This window comes from Rhagoletis zephyria, unplaced genomic scaffold (genome assembly GCF_001687245.7).
Source record: "Rhagoletis zephyria isolate East Lansing unplaced genomic scaffold, Rhagoletis_zephyria_1.1 Rzeph_scaffold_02101, whole genome shotgun sequence".
Classification (NCBI taxonomy): domain Eukaryota; kingdom Metazoa; phylum Arthropoda; class Insecta; order Diptera; family Tephritidae; genus Rhagoletis; species Rhagoletis zephyria.
In genome coordinates, this window is record NW_016159185.1 from 489 (window position 1) to 15060 (window position 14572).

Consider the following 14572-nt stretch of genomic DNA (forward strand, 5'->3'; position numbering starts at 1 on the left):
AAAGGAGAATTCTTCTGCCTGAGGGTTATAATCCCTAAGTGTGGCTGAAGGCCGCCTACGCAGAAACGTGTTCTCTGCAAACGGTGTTCAGCTCCTTTTCCTCGCAAAACAGAAGGGATAATTCTACTGCCTGAGGGTTATAATCCCTAAGTGCGGCCGTAGGCCGCCTACGCAGAAAGGTGTTCTCTGCAAACGGTGTTCAGCTCCTTTTCTTCGCAAAACAGAAAGGAGAATTCTACTGAGTGAAAATTCCGAATTAAAAATCCGCTTTTATTATTCCAAATTCCAGTCTGGTAGCATCAAGTTGTATGTTATTTTGCTATCATATTCATCGTTTATATGAAAACTTTAACAATAAATTATATAAGAAATAATGGGCAACCCAGGTTTGCAACAGAAATATATGCCCGTTCCATTATTTCTTGAGGAAAGAGTGAGGCAACAGGCTGTGAAGTATCAAAAATGTCAAAATTCCTTGGGCGCACACCACGGTGCAGCGAACAAAGGTGGCGCCGTCAGGAGTACCGCTACCTTGGCTTTGCCGATTTTGACAGTTATAGTAACTTGTAAATAAACCATTGTTTACAAATCAGCGAAAGAGAAATTTGAATTATAAGTGAAAAATCAGTTTAAATCGTGTTAATTTGCAATTTGTGAGTGATTTTTGAGTTGAAGACTGCGTAAAATCTAATAAAAAGAAGTGCTGTGTTAAATTGCGACAGGCATCAAGATGCAAGATGCGTAGATGCAAGTGTAGTTCTTGGACGAATCGCTGCATTTTGTGTACATAGGGCACGGCAAAGCCGTTCCGGAAATGGTTCTTTATCATTACAATAACAGCATTTCCTCGCAATGATTTTGCTTCCGCTCCAAGCAGCCTCCATTAGCAAGTTAACTAATCAATCCCGCTGAGATGCTGCCGCAGTTTTCTGCAGCAACCTTAANACACACGAAATAATGGCAATATTTTCTTGACCGTTTTCTTGAGAGCTGCATACAGGGCTATACGTGCAAATGTGAAGAGCGCTAGGAAAGAGAGTACGCTATCAATGAAAAAATAGTGGTGATAGTACTAAAACTACCGATAGTTATTTCAAGTTACCAGACTATCGACACTATCGATAGTATCGTTTATAGTTTGACAGTTCTAATAGAAACGGAATAAGTAGATTGATAATAAAGATATATTAGAAATTGTCGCATGCCCGGGGAATAAAAATTTGGTTGTTTAACAGTGAAACGTTGGCTTGTGGTTTACCATTTTGTTCATCATCTTTCGTATTGCATTGTTATCGGATTTTGAGCCAACTGTGAAATTTCAAGTCCGTAGGTCATCGGGAAGTTGGTTGATTGCAAGATTTGCTCCTAACTAACATACATACATACATTCAGAGCAAGTTAAATAAAAGCTTGTAATAATAATAAAAAAATAGTTAATATATTTATTTTAAATGCTTTAGGGTTGGCTTTCCAAAACGGAACCAATAGAGTTTTAAGCGAAAGTATATGGAATTTAGTCATGAAACTCGGTCAGGATGTTGGGGGAGGCTTTCTCTACATGAATATATCACACTCACAAAGTAGTTGCTAATGGTATTTAAGCAATTTGTAGTTAATAATCTTCACTACCACCCCCAAATTTTTGTACAAAATGCCACATCAATTGTATTTTGGTTGATACACAATATCTTCAATGTTCACGTGCGTATTTTATACTTTTAATATATATATATATTCATCAATTAATTAAGTAAAACGCGTTTATAAATCAATTCATTTTACCACTTTTCACAAACAAACAGAAATAACAATGGCCGACAGTAAGAGCAAATGTGTGCTGCCATACTTCTCGAAGCTATAAAATACAACTATAAACCATATAATTTTTGTTTTTGATTCAAAATTTTCGACTGCTGGGCTTTTTATTATAAAATCGAGACTTTGATAAATGGCTGAGATTTCCATTGCGGAACCAATTGCTATTCCGCGCAAAGTATACTGAATTTTTTTATGAAAGTCGGTGGGGATACTAATGGAGGTCTTCTTTAACTATATTTATCACTTTGACAATGTTGTTGCTAATAGTACTTAAGTTATTTGTTGTTAAAATATCCGGGTACTCTATGAATTTGTACAAAGATTTTGGGTTGCTGTGCCCAAATCCGTGAATCGAATCAAAAACCTGTAAAAAAAAAAATATCCACGAAATATCTCTGCAAAAGGTTTTCAGCCCCTCTTCTTGGGCAACAGAAAAAGGAGTAGTGAGGGTTATAATCGTTTTGGAAAGAATCCAAATATAAGGCACCACGTTCGAAAGGTATTTTAAACATCTTTCGTTTGATATACATATTTTGTGAATTTGTATAAGAAATTTAGTTATTTGCAAGAAACACTTGTACTTTTCGCACTTTCTTTTGATGCATTTCACGCATTTTTATATACAAGACATTTTTATAAAACACCCAGTAACCATAATAGATATCACTGGGACGGCAGCCCCAGGTTTACCACACAGAAAGGGAATTCTAGTTACCTCATCCTTACCCAAAGCTACAGTTGGTGCACACCAAAAGGAGAATTCTATTTGGTAAGGGTTAAAATCCTACGCAGAAAGGAATTCATAAAAATCAATACTTCGATAAATAACTAAAAGTTAACATTTTTATTACGAAATCTCTCGATTTTAGACGGAATCACTTTTTTTTATCAATACTTCGATATTTAATTAAAAAAAAAAAATAAATTATAATGTCGGTTTTTATTGTTTCTCGTATTCAGTGGTTTTTTTGGGCATTTTTTTTTGTGTGGCATCACGACATTTTAGTTCAATTGGTTTACAAAGCAAAAAGTGAGGTTGAAGTTGACATTTTTTGCAACTTAAAATTAAATTTTCTAAAAAACTATAAGCCTCCGGAGGGGGCGGGGAGTGGGGGGCGGTGGGGGGCATTCCAGATTTAGAATCACAAAAAGCCGCTCTAAACCCCCTCTTTTTTTTAAGCCGGGATCCGTATTGGAAAATTTTTCCTGGAAATCTCAGCCCTATTTATTTTTACCAAAAGAAAATACGATTACAAGGATAAGGTTATTTTGTTCAGATTAAAATAAATAGTAGGGGGATTAGGGTGTTAGAGAACCCCTTTTGAGTAGGCGGCCTTTGGCCGCGCTTATGGATTATGTATAACCCTCGCTACGTACAATTCTCCTTTCTTTATTGCCAAATAAAAGTGGATGACCACCTTTTCCAGAGAACACCTTTCTGCGTAGGAGGCCTTCGGCCGCGCTTAGGGATTATAACCCTCACTACGTAGAATTCTCCTTTCTGTGTTGCCAAAGAAAAGGGGCTGAACACCTTTCTGCGTAGGCGGCCTTCGGGGAACAAGTTAAGAATCCGAAAAATGGAAAAGTTACAACGAATAAATTGAGTTCGATAGAGGTTTTTGAGACAAATATAACGGTATAATTTTTTTGAGACAGGAACAACAACTAAGGTAGTTACGAAAGGTCAACGGGTAAATGTAGCGCTTTTTTCAAATCCATATATCTCGAAAACCATCGAACGGATCTAGAAATTTTGATGTCATTAAATAGGAAATTTGAGCGGCTTTAATTACATAGATAAATGTTACATATAACTTCTTAAGTTTTAACAAAAATGCAATTTATGTAAAAAAAAATACAAACAATTTTAAACAAACACATTTTTCTTTAAAAAGTGCCGTATTAATTACAGTGAAAAGTCTTATAAATAAATAGTGCACAACTCAACTATCGTTTGATATACAACTTGTTGTGTTTAATCCTCGCAAATCGGAGTATTTCAAAAAATAACCCTGGTCGGACCAATGCCAGCTACGCTATCCACAGTATTTTTGCGCAAAACCTTTTTTTGGATAGGCGGCCTTCGGCCGCGCTTACGGATTATAACCCTTACTAAGTAGTATTCTTCTTTCTGTTTCGCCGAAGGAGAGGCGCGCAACACATTTTTGCACAGAACACCTTGTGCGTTGGCGGCATTCGGCCGCACTTATGGATTATAACACTTACTAAGTGGAATTCTCTTTTCTGTGTTACCGATGAAGAGGGGCACAACACCATTTTGCACAGAACACCTTCAGCGTTGGCGGCCTTCGGCCGTGCTTAGGGATTATAACCCTTATTAAGCAGAATTCTCTTTTCTGTGTTGCCGAAGAATAGGGGCGCAACAACTTTTGCACAGAACACCTTCTGCGTTGGGATTATAACCCTCACTAAGCAGAATTCTCCTTTCTGTGTTGCCGAAGAAGAGGGGCGCAACCCCCTTTGCACAGAACACCTTCTGCGTTGGCGGCCTTCGGCCACGCTTAGGGATTATAACCCTTACTAAGCGGAATTCTCTTTTGTGTGTTGCCGAAGAAGAGGGGTGCAACACTTTTTGCACAGAACACCTTCTGCGTTGGCGGTCTTCGGCCGCGCTGAGGGACTATAACCCTCACTAAGTAGATTTCTCCTTTCTGTGTTGCCGAAAAAGAGGGGCGCAACACCTTTTGCACAGAACACCTTTTGCGTTGGCGGCCTTCGGTCGCGCTTAGGGATTAGAACCCTTACTAAGGATTATAACCCTTAGATAGATAGATAAATTATGAGGTATGCACTGCGACCTGCTGGTCTACTGTGCCCTCCACTCTTCACAATACTTCCTCCAAGCAAAGATCCCCCAGGAAGTCCAAAAGCTTCTTTGGGGATAAGGACTGTATGTGCTCTAACTGTGGCCACATGGAGCCCAGACTCCTCTCACGTCTTCTGCCGACTGCATCACACTCGATGAGGATGTGGAGTGGCGTTTCACTGGAGACGTCGCAGAACCGGCAAAGGGCATTTGATCGTAACCCCAGTTTATACATATGCCCTCCGAGCCTGCTGTGCCCTGTAAGAAAACCTGTTAATATCCTCAGCCTCTCTTTTGGGAGGCCAATTAGACTTTTGAATCTACTCTTGTTGTACCCTCCTAGCAGGCTTTTTGCCTGTCGCATACCTACCGAACTCTGCCAGTTCGAGTCCCTCACATTGTCCCTCTCCTCCCTGAGCTTTTCCTTAATAGTGTTGGGACCCACTCACAGGAAGGGCTCAGGGCCAATTGGTGTAATGGCTGCCGCCTCTCTAGCGAGGCAGTCCGCCGCTTCATTCCCCTCTATTCCCATATGGCCAGGCACCCACGCCCGTTTGACGTTGTTGTGCCTACCAAGGGAGTTGAGTCTCTCTATGCACCCAAGGACTAGAGACGATTTGATTTCGAAGGATAACAGAGCCTTGAGTGCCGCCTGACTGTCACTAAGAATTACAATCCTCTCATTACGGTATCCTCTATTAATGATGGTCTTCGCACACAAGTAGATGGCGTAGACTTCAGCCTGGAAAATGCTCGGATACTTCCCCATCGGGATAGAGATCCTGGACCTAGGTCCGAAGATTCCAGCCCCTATTCCTTCCGGGGTCTTCGAGCCATCTGTGTACCATTGCAGTGTACTATCCTGTAGGAGTCTCAAAGGAGGAGGCACTCCAGGTTGCCTAACTGCTTATCTCAATTTTAAACCTCTTTTCAAACCTTATGGTTCTACATATGTCATCCCTCGGAAGCATGGCTAGCGGGAGCGAGGACCCTAGCTTCGCCATGTTCCTAGAGGAAACGATCTTACCTCTTCCATACCCTCTAGTGACATTGAGCAGAGTTCTTTTGGCAGCCAGTTCTATAGTTATGTACAGGGTCTCGAGTTCAAGGACCACTTCCAGCGCTGTCGTCGGAAATGTGCGCATCGCTCCCGTTATGCACACACATGCCAGTCGTTGTAGCTTGGTGAGCGATTGTCAGAGCGTAGCCAAAGTGGTTCTTGAAACCCAGGCCACTGCCCCATATGTCACTATTGGCTGTACTATCATGGTGTAAAGCCATCTCAGGATCCTGGGGCTGCAACCCTTGGATTTTCTCGACAGACGCTTACACACCATTAATGCTTTCGTAGCCTTGGATGTGGTCTCATCCACGTGTTTCTTCCATAGAAGTTTGGTAACCAGGATTAGTCCTAGGTACTTCACTTCGCTGGCGACATTGGCCACGACCCCACCCAAGGTAATGTCCCTCATGCCCGGCAGGGCCCTCTTCCTAGTGAATGGAACGATGGCGGTTTTGGCTGGGTTTATACTCAGCCCTAACTTGGCACACCATTCCCTTGATAATCTTAGGCCTCTTTAAACGATGTCGCAGAGGGTGCTCTCAAACTTCCCTCTCGCAATGATTACTATATCGTCCGCGTAGCCTTGGCAGCGGATACCATTGTCAGAGAGAAGCTGAAGGAGTTCATCCACTACTAGGCTCCATAGAAGGGGGGATAGTGTAGGCTGATGGGCCGACGCGCTCCCTGTCTCCGTTGGAGCAGGGGGATTGCCATCTACCTTGGTGTCTTTTTCGCCCCCTTCTTTCTCGTCCGCTGTCTTCTGTCACCAGGGCCGCGTTGTTACAAAGCCGAATATGTAATTCAGCTTGTATCCGGCCCTTCTGACACTGCAGTACGAATCTTCGTCGACGCCTACATTAAGACGTAGACCGTTGTCCTCTATGGCGCTCGAAATGACGCGCCACGCAGGGGTGTTGGGCCCTGCGTTTTGTGCCCTCAGCAGCCCAAACGCATAATCTGACGATTTGTCAGCACTCCTCGGCAGGAAGATGGACATATTGTGCATCGGTGGGATGTCAACGCCACGTTTGACGCACAACATGGCCCCCCTCCAGCTTCCTAGTTTCTGTGCAGCCTCTTCCAGCCATTTTGCCGTGCCCTCGTCTTTGCAGTCCACTAGCAACATGCCGGGACGGAAGTATACTCCGCAGAACGCCAGCGGGTGCGACCACCCCTTGAAAACCTCATCCATAATGGCGTCCTGTAGGGTAGTCAACTCCTCCGGACTCAGCGCCTCCGCAGGGTAGTCTCTAGGCGGTACTGCCACCCTGATGCCCCTAGAGCATCCGAGTAACTAGGCGTCTGCCCTCCCCCGCCCCGCGAGGACGTTGGTTCCCAGTGCCTTCCCCCGGGTCCCGATGCCTGAGGTGGTAGCTGCTCCCGTTGCTTCTTCGGATCGGGAGTCTGGGGTGTTAAATGCCCGCTCTTCCGCTTTGCAGCGGGTGCGGTCTCGTCAGACCCCCTTTCCCTCCTACCTTCGTCGCTATTCTTGGCGTCTCTGCGATCATGCCCACTCTTCCGCTTTTCAGCGGGTGCGGTCTCGCCTGTACGCCTGCCTTTGTGGTGTCCCTCACCCCGCTTATCAGCGAGTACGTCCCTACCTTTCTCGCTGTTGTGCCCGCCCGTCCGCCTGTCGGCAGGTGCGGTCTGTTTGCGTTGTTCTGATACCCGCCATCCGCTCATTTGCGGGTGCGGTCGCTTTATTCTGTCCCGAGGACGGTATGGCAAGTTCCCTAGCCACCTCGGGTGTCTACCCCTCTTGCAAGTACCTCACGTACCGTTTCGAGGCTGCCCCACTGAGGCCAAGACGCCGGCGGTCATCTAGGGCTCCTGGCTGCCCCAGAGGCGGAAGTGTGGGCGGTTTTGCCCGCCTATCCCGGTGGCGTTCCTTCTCATGCCTCGTAGAGTCGCGAGATGCCGTGGAGCTACGGCTGCGGGACCTGTCCCGCGCTTGAGCTGGTTCGCTATCGTGCCTTCTACGGTGCCTTCTCTGCTGCTCGGTGGTCTCATGTCCACCTGTTGGCCTTAATGCCCTCTCGTGATAGATGCCCGAACTAATGTAGGGCTTCTCATCGTCCTTCGCATGCTCTATAAATAGAGCTGCCTCAGCATCGGAGAGTATTTAAAAAGTTCTTCCTCCGAGCCTCTTTGGTTGCTTTTTTGTCTTTGTCTTCTTGTCTTTTTGTTGTTGTTNTCCACCTGTTGGCCTTAATGCCCTCTCGTGATAGATGCCCGAACTAATGTAGGGCTTCTCATCGTCCTTCGCATGCTCTATAAATAGAGCTGCCTCAGCATCGGAGAGTATTTAAAAAGTTCTTCCTCCGAGCCTCTTTGGTTGCTTTTTTGTCTTTGTCTTCTTGTCTTTTTGTTGTTGTTGTTTTGGTTTTAGTTGTATTCATCTTGGTCGTACGACCGCGTGTCTGACTCGCCAGACGTAGCAGTCTATTAATAATAGGAGATCTCGTCGTCCGCCGCGCCAGCGCCCCTTGTCGCGGTAAGGCCACCGTTACTCCTTGAGGCGGCCCGGTGTCGAGAAGGCGCCATTCTAATACAGCCGGTTTCCCTCCTGGCTGCAAACCGTCCAATGGGCACGGTGTCGCTTCAGACCCTGGATTAGGAGGCGGCAGTTCTTGGTCACCGTCCGCCAGCGGCCCTAAGCTGAGTCAGGGTAGCGCGGATGCTACGAGAGCATTCGCGTTACCCTAATCCAGGGAGGACCGGTTGACGATTTGGCTAAGCCCCCGCACCAACGACAAGGTGCCGGCCCTAGCGGGAGATTATAACCCTTACTAGGAAAAAGGTTTTGTGCAAAAATACTGTGGACCAGTTATATTTTGAAATACTCCGATTTGCGAGGATTAAATGTTGTGTTGCGTGAAAGCTTGATTACAACCCTTACTACGCAGAATTGGGGAATATGACCCCAAGCCCAGGGCCTATTTATTTAAATCTGAACAAAAGAACCTTATCACGCTTGGTTTTTAGATGTGGCAACACAGTCCTGCTGTCATTTGCAAATATTCTGCGTGTACTCATAATAATTTAGCAAGAATGAATTTTTCATAAAAAAGCTGTAATATACTATAAGTATTTATTGTTTGGTCGTGCACGGGTGCAAAGGGTAAATTTAGTCGAAAGTGCATTAAATATTGTGAAATAGTGCCATACAAGTTTGTTAAATTTACGAACTTTAAAAACAAATTCCTTAAAAACTTAAAGGCTCCGCGCTTTGAAACTTCATACAGACCACTTTGAGACCCCCTCTACCTCCCATATTTTCCTTAATTCCGTAATCCGAGGTTAGCAATCTAAAGCCCCCCCGCCCAGAGCTGGAGGAACGCAAAAAACCACTTTTCGTGCCCGGAATCAGCAAATAAGTTCTAAGCAATGATTTTATGTATATTTATCTTATATAGCTAATAAAATTAGCAAATACTTACATTTCTGAACCTTTAGTGCTATTTTCCTTTTTTGTATTTGACAAAATTTGCTATCGGACGTAAACAAACAACAGCCGTTATTTCAAATTGCCCTTTAGCACATTTCTGGCCGAAATATAAGTCCGGGCTGTTTCGGGCACGAAGAAGAAGACATTTACGACCCAAAAGTGGAAGGTATTCGCTCTCTATTAACCACGCTTTCTGGGCTGTTTTGGGCACCAAACAAACCTAATATCTGAGAATTCGCTCTCATAGAAGAAGTATCCAAAAATGTACGCGAACGCAAATCCAGTAATAATTTGCAAGTTTCATAAGCATCTGATAAATTGCTTGTTTATTTGCAACAAATTCTTAATAAAACAATATATTTTATATTTAAATAGGTTTATTTTGCCAATTTCAACAGTAAAAACAAATAAACTGTTTCCTTATTAGTTTAAATTGCATCCAGCAACATGCGATCAGCTGTTTTTCGTACTAGCATTACCTCATTAGCACTGCCCTCGCGAGGGCGTCGTTGCGAGCGAGGCACTCATTTGCATCAGCAGACGAGCGAGGCGAGTAAACGAGCGAGGAAGATGAGGCGAGTAAACGAGCGAGCCAAAGGATTAGACAGGCAAACGCGCTGTTTGGTCGGCAAAAATGTATGGAATAAAAATTGCAGCAACTAAGAATTTCGAGTAAAGGATTCTATGCACGCATGCAGATATGTATATACATACATATGTATATACACATATGTTTGTATATATTTATGTATATATTCTCATGCACAGAAGAATGTGCTATTTTGACCAGTTTTATCTACTAGGTAGGCACATATGTGCATACATATCTATGTAGGTATAATGTTTTTAATGTTCAATAATTTCTTATAAAATTTCAACTTATACACTTAGGTCTCTTTTTATGCCGTTCTTTTTTATGCGGATTTGAATTTATGCGGTTTTTCAAACACTTTTTTCGCTGTAGCGATTTTGCTTTTTTGAGAGCTTTTATTACTTTTTTTCAATATGTAAGGGGCAATGCTTCTGATAAATAATTTGTCTTTGTATTCTTACATACAAGTAATTTGACTAAGTAACTATGTTACATATGTATAAATGAGAATATAATATTTATAAAAATCATTATTTTGTCTTTCATTTCATAAATGAGTAGGACATCAGCATTTTCAAATGAATATTCCTGGTTTAGCCCCTATACATATGTATGTATGTAGGATAATACAAACTACTATTTGATAATTAAGGCTGGTCCACATAGAACTTTCGCGTTGACTTTGTAGTTGGCGTTGGTTTGACAGAACGCAAGTTAAAAGTATGCGTTCTACAATGAAGCTTGGCAGAGACTACTTTGGCCACTAAATTAACATATTAACGAGAGATAAATTAATATTTCATATCAATAATTGCATGAAAAATTATATTTCTTGCCTTCATTTGATTAAAAGGAAAAAACATTTAATTTAATTTTATTTATTTGCAACAGCTGGCGACCGACGCAGCGATCGTTCTGCTTTGTGTAGGCCTTAGCGTTGCCAAATTTTGGAAATGTGGACGGCTGCTTTGAAATTCGACGCCAACGCAACGCCAAAGTTGTATGCGAACCGATCTCTATTCTTTGTTTACGCAAATTTTCCCATGTCTACATATCCATATATACATGCATACATATGTACATATGTCCTTGAACAACAGGCCACAAATAAATTTTTTCACCAAGGACTATATTTCATTCAGGTATACAGCATAACTGCTACAAGTAGCAAACTATTTTGGGGGTGTTAACAAGTGCTTACTTTTTTCTGCGGCACAAACGATTATAATATCTTCGTTACTTACTTTTCTCTGTAAAGACAAAATACATGCATATGTACATACCAGGGATGTTGCGAATGTGGAATTTTAGACATCCGCGGATGCGAATGTGGCTGTTTAAACGCTAACATCCGCGGAGCGCACTTGTGCACATGGGTATTATAACTTTGTTCACATAACGGTTTTTTTTGTAACAGGCGAAACGAATCGAAATAGATATAGACAAATGTATACATAAATGATCAGGATGAAAAGAGAAATCGATTAAGCGGTGACCGTCTGTCCGTCCGTCCGTCCGTCTGTGCACACGATAACGAGTAAAAATTGAGATATCTTAACGAAACTTGGTACGTGCACTTCTTTCGGGCGTAGGACGGATGGTATTGAATGGGCAAAATCGGACAATAACCACGCCTACCTCCCATGCAACGGTAGTTTTCAGAAATACGAAAACTGCGATATTTTAGCGCTCGAGGCGACAAACTTGAAAAACTTGAAAATTGACAAAATTGTAAATTCTTTTCGATTGACGCTGCACCAGTCGAGCAGACTTTCAGTTATAATTATTGTTTTTTTTTTTTATTGCGGTGCAATAATTATTTTTTGAGAATTGAATCGCGCTGCAAATGTCGGATTGTCCTCCAGACTTTCATCTCCACAATATAGTATCATGGCAAGATCGTTGTTAAACACCATTGTTTTCCAAAGAATTCTTCATTAATTAATTTTTAATCCTTTCTTCTGTGACTGGCCCGATATACGTTTTATCGGTGCACTTGTACTATATTCCAGGGACCGAAAATAACAGTTATTTTTTACCAGTTATACTTGGCCTAATATTTTTTGTTCCGAAATAAAAATTTTTCTGGATAATAAACAAACAGCTTATCAAAATTAAACAAATTTAATATCATGTAAAAGAGGACTGAAATAGCTTTTAAACAGAAATAACGAACGAAGGTTACCGCCTCTATTTATATTTTTTTATATCATTTAATACTAAAGAAATTCATATACCTGATCCAAGGTTTGTTCTATGGTAATTAATTAAAATTTTTTATTGAAATATTTTTCAATAGGTGGCTTTGCTCGTTTAGACATTTCAGCTTTAAAGCTATTTAAGTCCCCTTTCATTTGATACCAAACTTGTTTAATTTGGATAAGCGGTTTGATCATTATCCGGAAAGGGCTTTTAGTTGGGAATAAAAAATATTTGGCCAAGTTTAACTCGTAAAAAAACTGTTATTTTCGCATACGCAAAAGATCCGCATTGATTAATGCGAATGCGAAAGCGAATGCGAATGTTAAAATTAATGCGGAAGCTCCGCGGTTGCGAATGCGAATGCGAATATTCGCAACAACCCTGGTACATACATACATAAATACATATATACATAAATACGTACATACAAACATATATAAATATGCATGTTATGTGTGTACACATGTATGAATATAACTAAAAAATAATTCATTCCATAATCTATGCTTATGTATGTAATCAATTTTATTTGTTGTTTTAAATGCTGCCCTAATATAATACCTTACATACATATGTATATATATGCATATGTACATAAATTATTAACATACTTTCGTACATAACCTATTGACATACATTCCCACATTTTTATGCCCAAAAATGCATGTGTTGTGTAGTACACTCGGATCGCTCGCTCGTCGCTCACTCGTCTTTCCTAGCAGAGTGAGTATGCAGACAGCTACTCGCCTCGCACTGCGAGCGAGGCAACTCACAATAGCCTCGCTCGTTTAATAGGAGCGCGAGCAAACAAGCAGCGCTCGCTCGTTTGGCGAGCGAGCCAAACTTCTCGTGCCTCGCCTCATTGCTGCTACGAGTACGAGCTGCGAGCGCCTCGTTGTCTGCGAGGCATTGAGTAGGAGTTTGCTCGCTCGCTCGCTCGAACTCCGAGTTTTTGCCCACCCTGCTTATTACTGGCTTTCCCTTGTAGATAACGTTGTTTCTGATTAAGTATCGGCAGATAAATAAATTCAAATATCTTTTGTGCTTATGAACTAAAATACGCATTGAAAGATGTAAATACTAGCTGTACCCTGCCACGCTTTGCTGTGGCATATTTCTGTTATATGGACGATACATTGTTAACGAAACAAAGCATACGTTTCATATGTGTTTGGTTATGTAATAAGTACTCGTGCGCACACAATATTTGCTATTTTTACATTCTCTGCATAGATATCAAGGATATCTGGTTTGCCGACACAGGAACACGCAACATCAGAGAAGCAATCCGCATCTAAATCTAAACCATACTTTTCCAAAGTTTGACCTGGAGCATTATTGATTGTGATTCCGAATGTCAATCCAATTGGGAATTCAAATCTTTTAAATTGAATCATCATCATTAAATGGAATCATGGGAATTCTTCACCTTTGAAAGGCCACGTTAAAATCTTTTCTTACATTACGTTCTTCATCAATTTCTTAACTGCGAGTCGCATTCCGTTGCAGAGTTTTCGCTGATTAATATTCCGCAGCATGATAACTGTCAAACCTATTTTTAATTTCAGTATGTGAGGTCTCCCTGGAAGATTAATCGAGTTCAAAAATTTCGTTGGATGGTCTTTTTCCACAACGGTGTTTATCCACGTATATGCTATTTCCTCACGTTGAATGCTGGATTGAATAACATTAGTGGTATTCACCACAGTGAGCAAGTGGGCTGGCAGTCTAGTAAAAGAGCTGATCAGCTCGTTTCCACGCAAATACCGCAACAATGGATCAAAAGCCTCAAACGATTTTTTATGTGCCATGGCAGCTAAAGAGCTGAATTGGCAATGTTTCCACCTGGTAATAATGTCGCAGCAATTCCAGACGAAGCGATGGCTAAGGTAATGTAATTTTTTGATCGAACCGTTGCCAGAATCCATCTGATAAGGAATATTTTGCTAGTTCCTCCTGGCGCATCCAAGAAAATGGTCCCCCAACTCCGTCATTTATCATTTGCATATTCTTCTTCTACTTTGGCTTTCTAACCGCCTAAGCCATTTTGGCCGAGCTCCACAAAGAACGCCAGTCATTTCTCTCTGTGCCAACTTGGTCTCTCCATTGCCATGGGTGCTTCCTATTCGTCTCCTACCACCATCGGCTTGCGAGTTGAATTCTTTTACACCTGAAACTTCGGTCCCTATTGAACGACATGTCTAAGCCAGCGGAGCAGCTCTATATACATTCGCTGCACTATGTACATTTGGTTGTAAAGCTCATACAACTCATCGTTCCATCGTCTACGGTAACATCGTCGCCCATGCGTAGAAGCCTGTATATCTTCCGTAAGATCTTTCTCTCGGATACTCCAAGAGCCGCCTCATAAAATGTTGTCATTGTCTAAGCTTCTGCGGCATATAACAGCTCGGGCAAGATGAGTGACTTATAGAGTGCTGTTTATGTACGTCGAGAAAGGACTTTACTCCCCAATTGCATACTCAGTCCAAAGCAGCACCTGTTGGCAAGAGTAATTCTGCGTGGGTTTTCAATGCTGATATTTTTGTCGGTGATATTGCTGGTTCCCTAGTAAATGAAATTCTCCACTTCCCCGAAATTATAACTGTCAACAGTGACGTG

General features: G+C 42.0%; 1 protein-coding gene across 11 annotated transcripts in view; it reads left to right on the plus strand.

Annotated features, from left to right (window-relative positions):
• The first annotated feature begins 1013 nt into the window (after positions 1–1013).
• The window catches only part of LOC108365993 (ER degradation-enhancing alpha-mannosidase-like protein 3), a 45173-nt gene continuing 31614 nt past the window's right edge, over positions 1014–14572 (plus strand). The window contains exons 1-3 of one of the 11 annotated variants that reach the window (XR_001848039.1): positions 1092–1397; positions 1461–1701; positions 9584–9712. Coding sequence is in view for 3 of the 11 variants with exons in the window: in XM_017620242.1 (XP_017475731.1) it covers positions 1591–1701 (111 nt within the window). In the remaining 8 variants the exon portion in view is untranslated. Of the gene's footprint in view, positions 1039–1091; positions 1413–1460; positions 1702–1802; positions 2198–9583; positions 9713–14572 lie in introns of those variants that run through there. The other 10 variants (XR_001848038.1, XM_017620242.1, XM_017620240.1 and 7 more) reach the window with 10 other exon arrangements.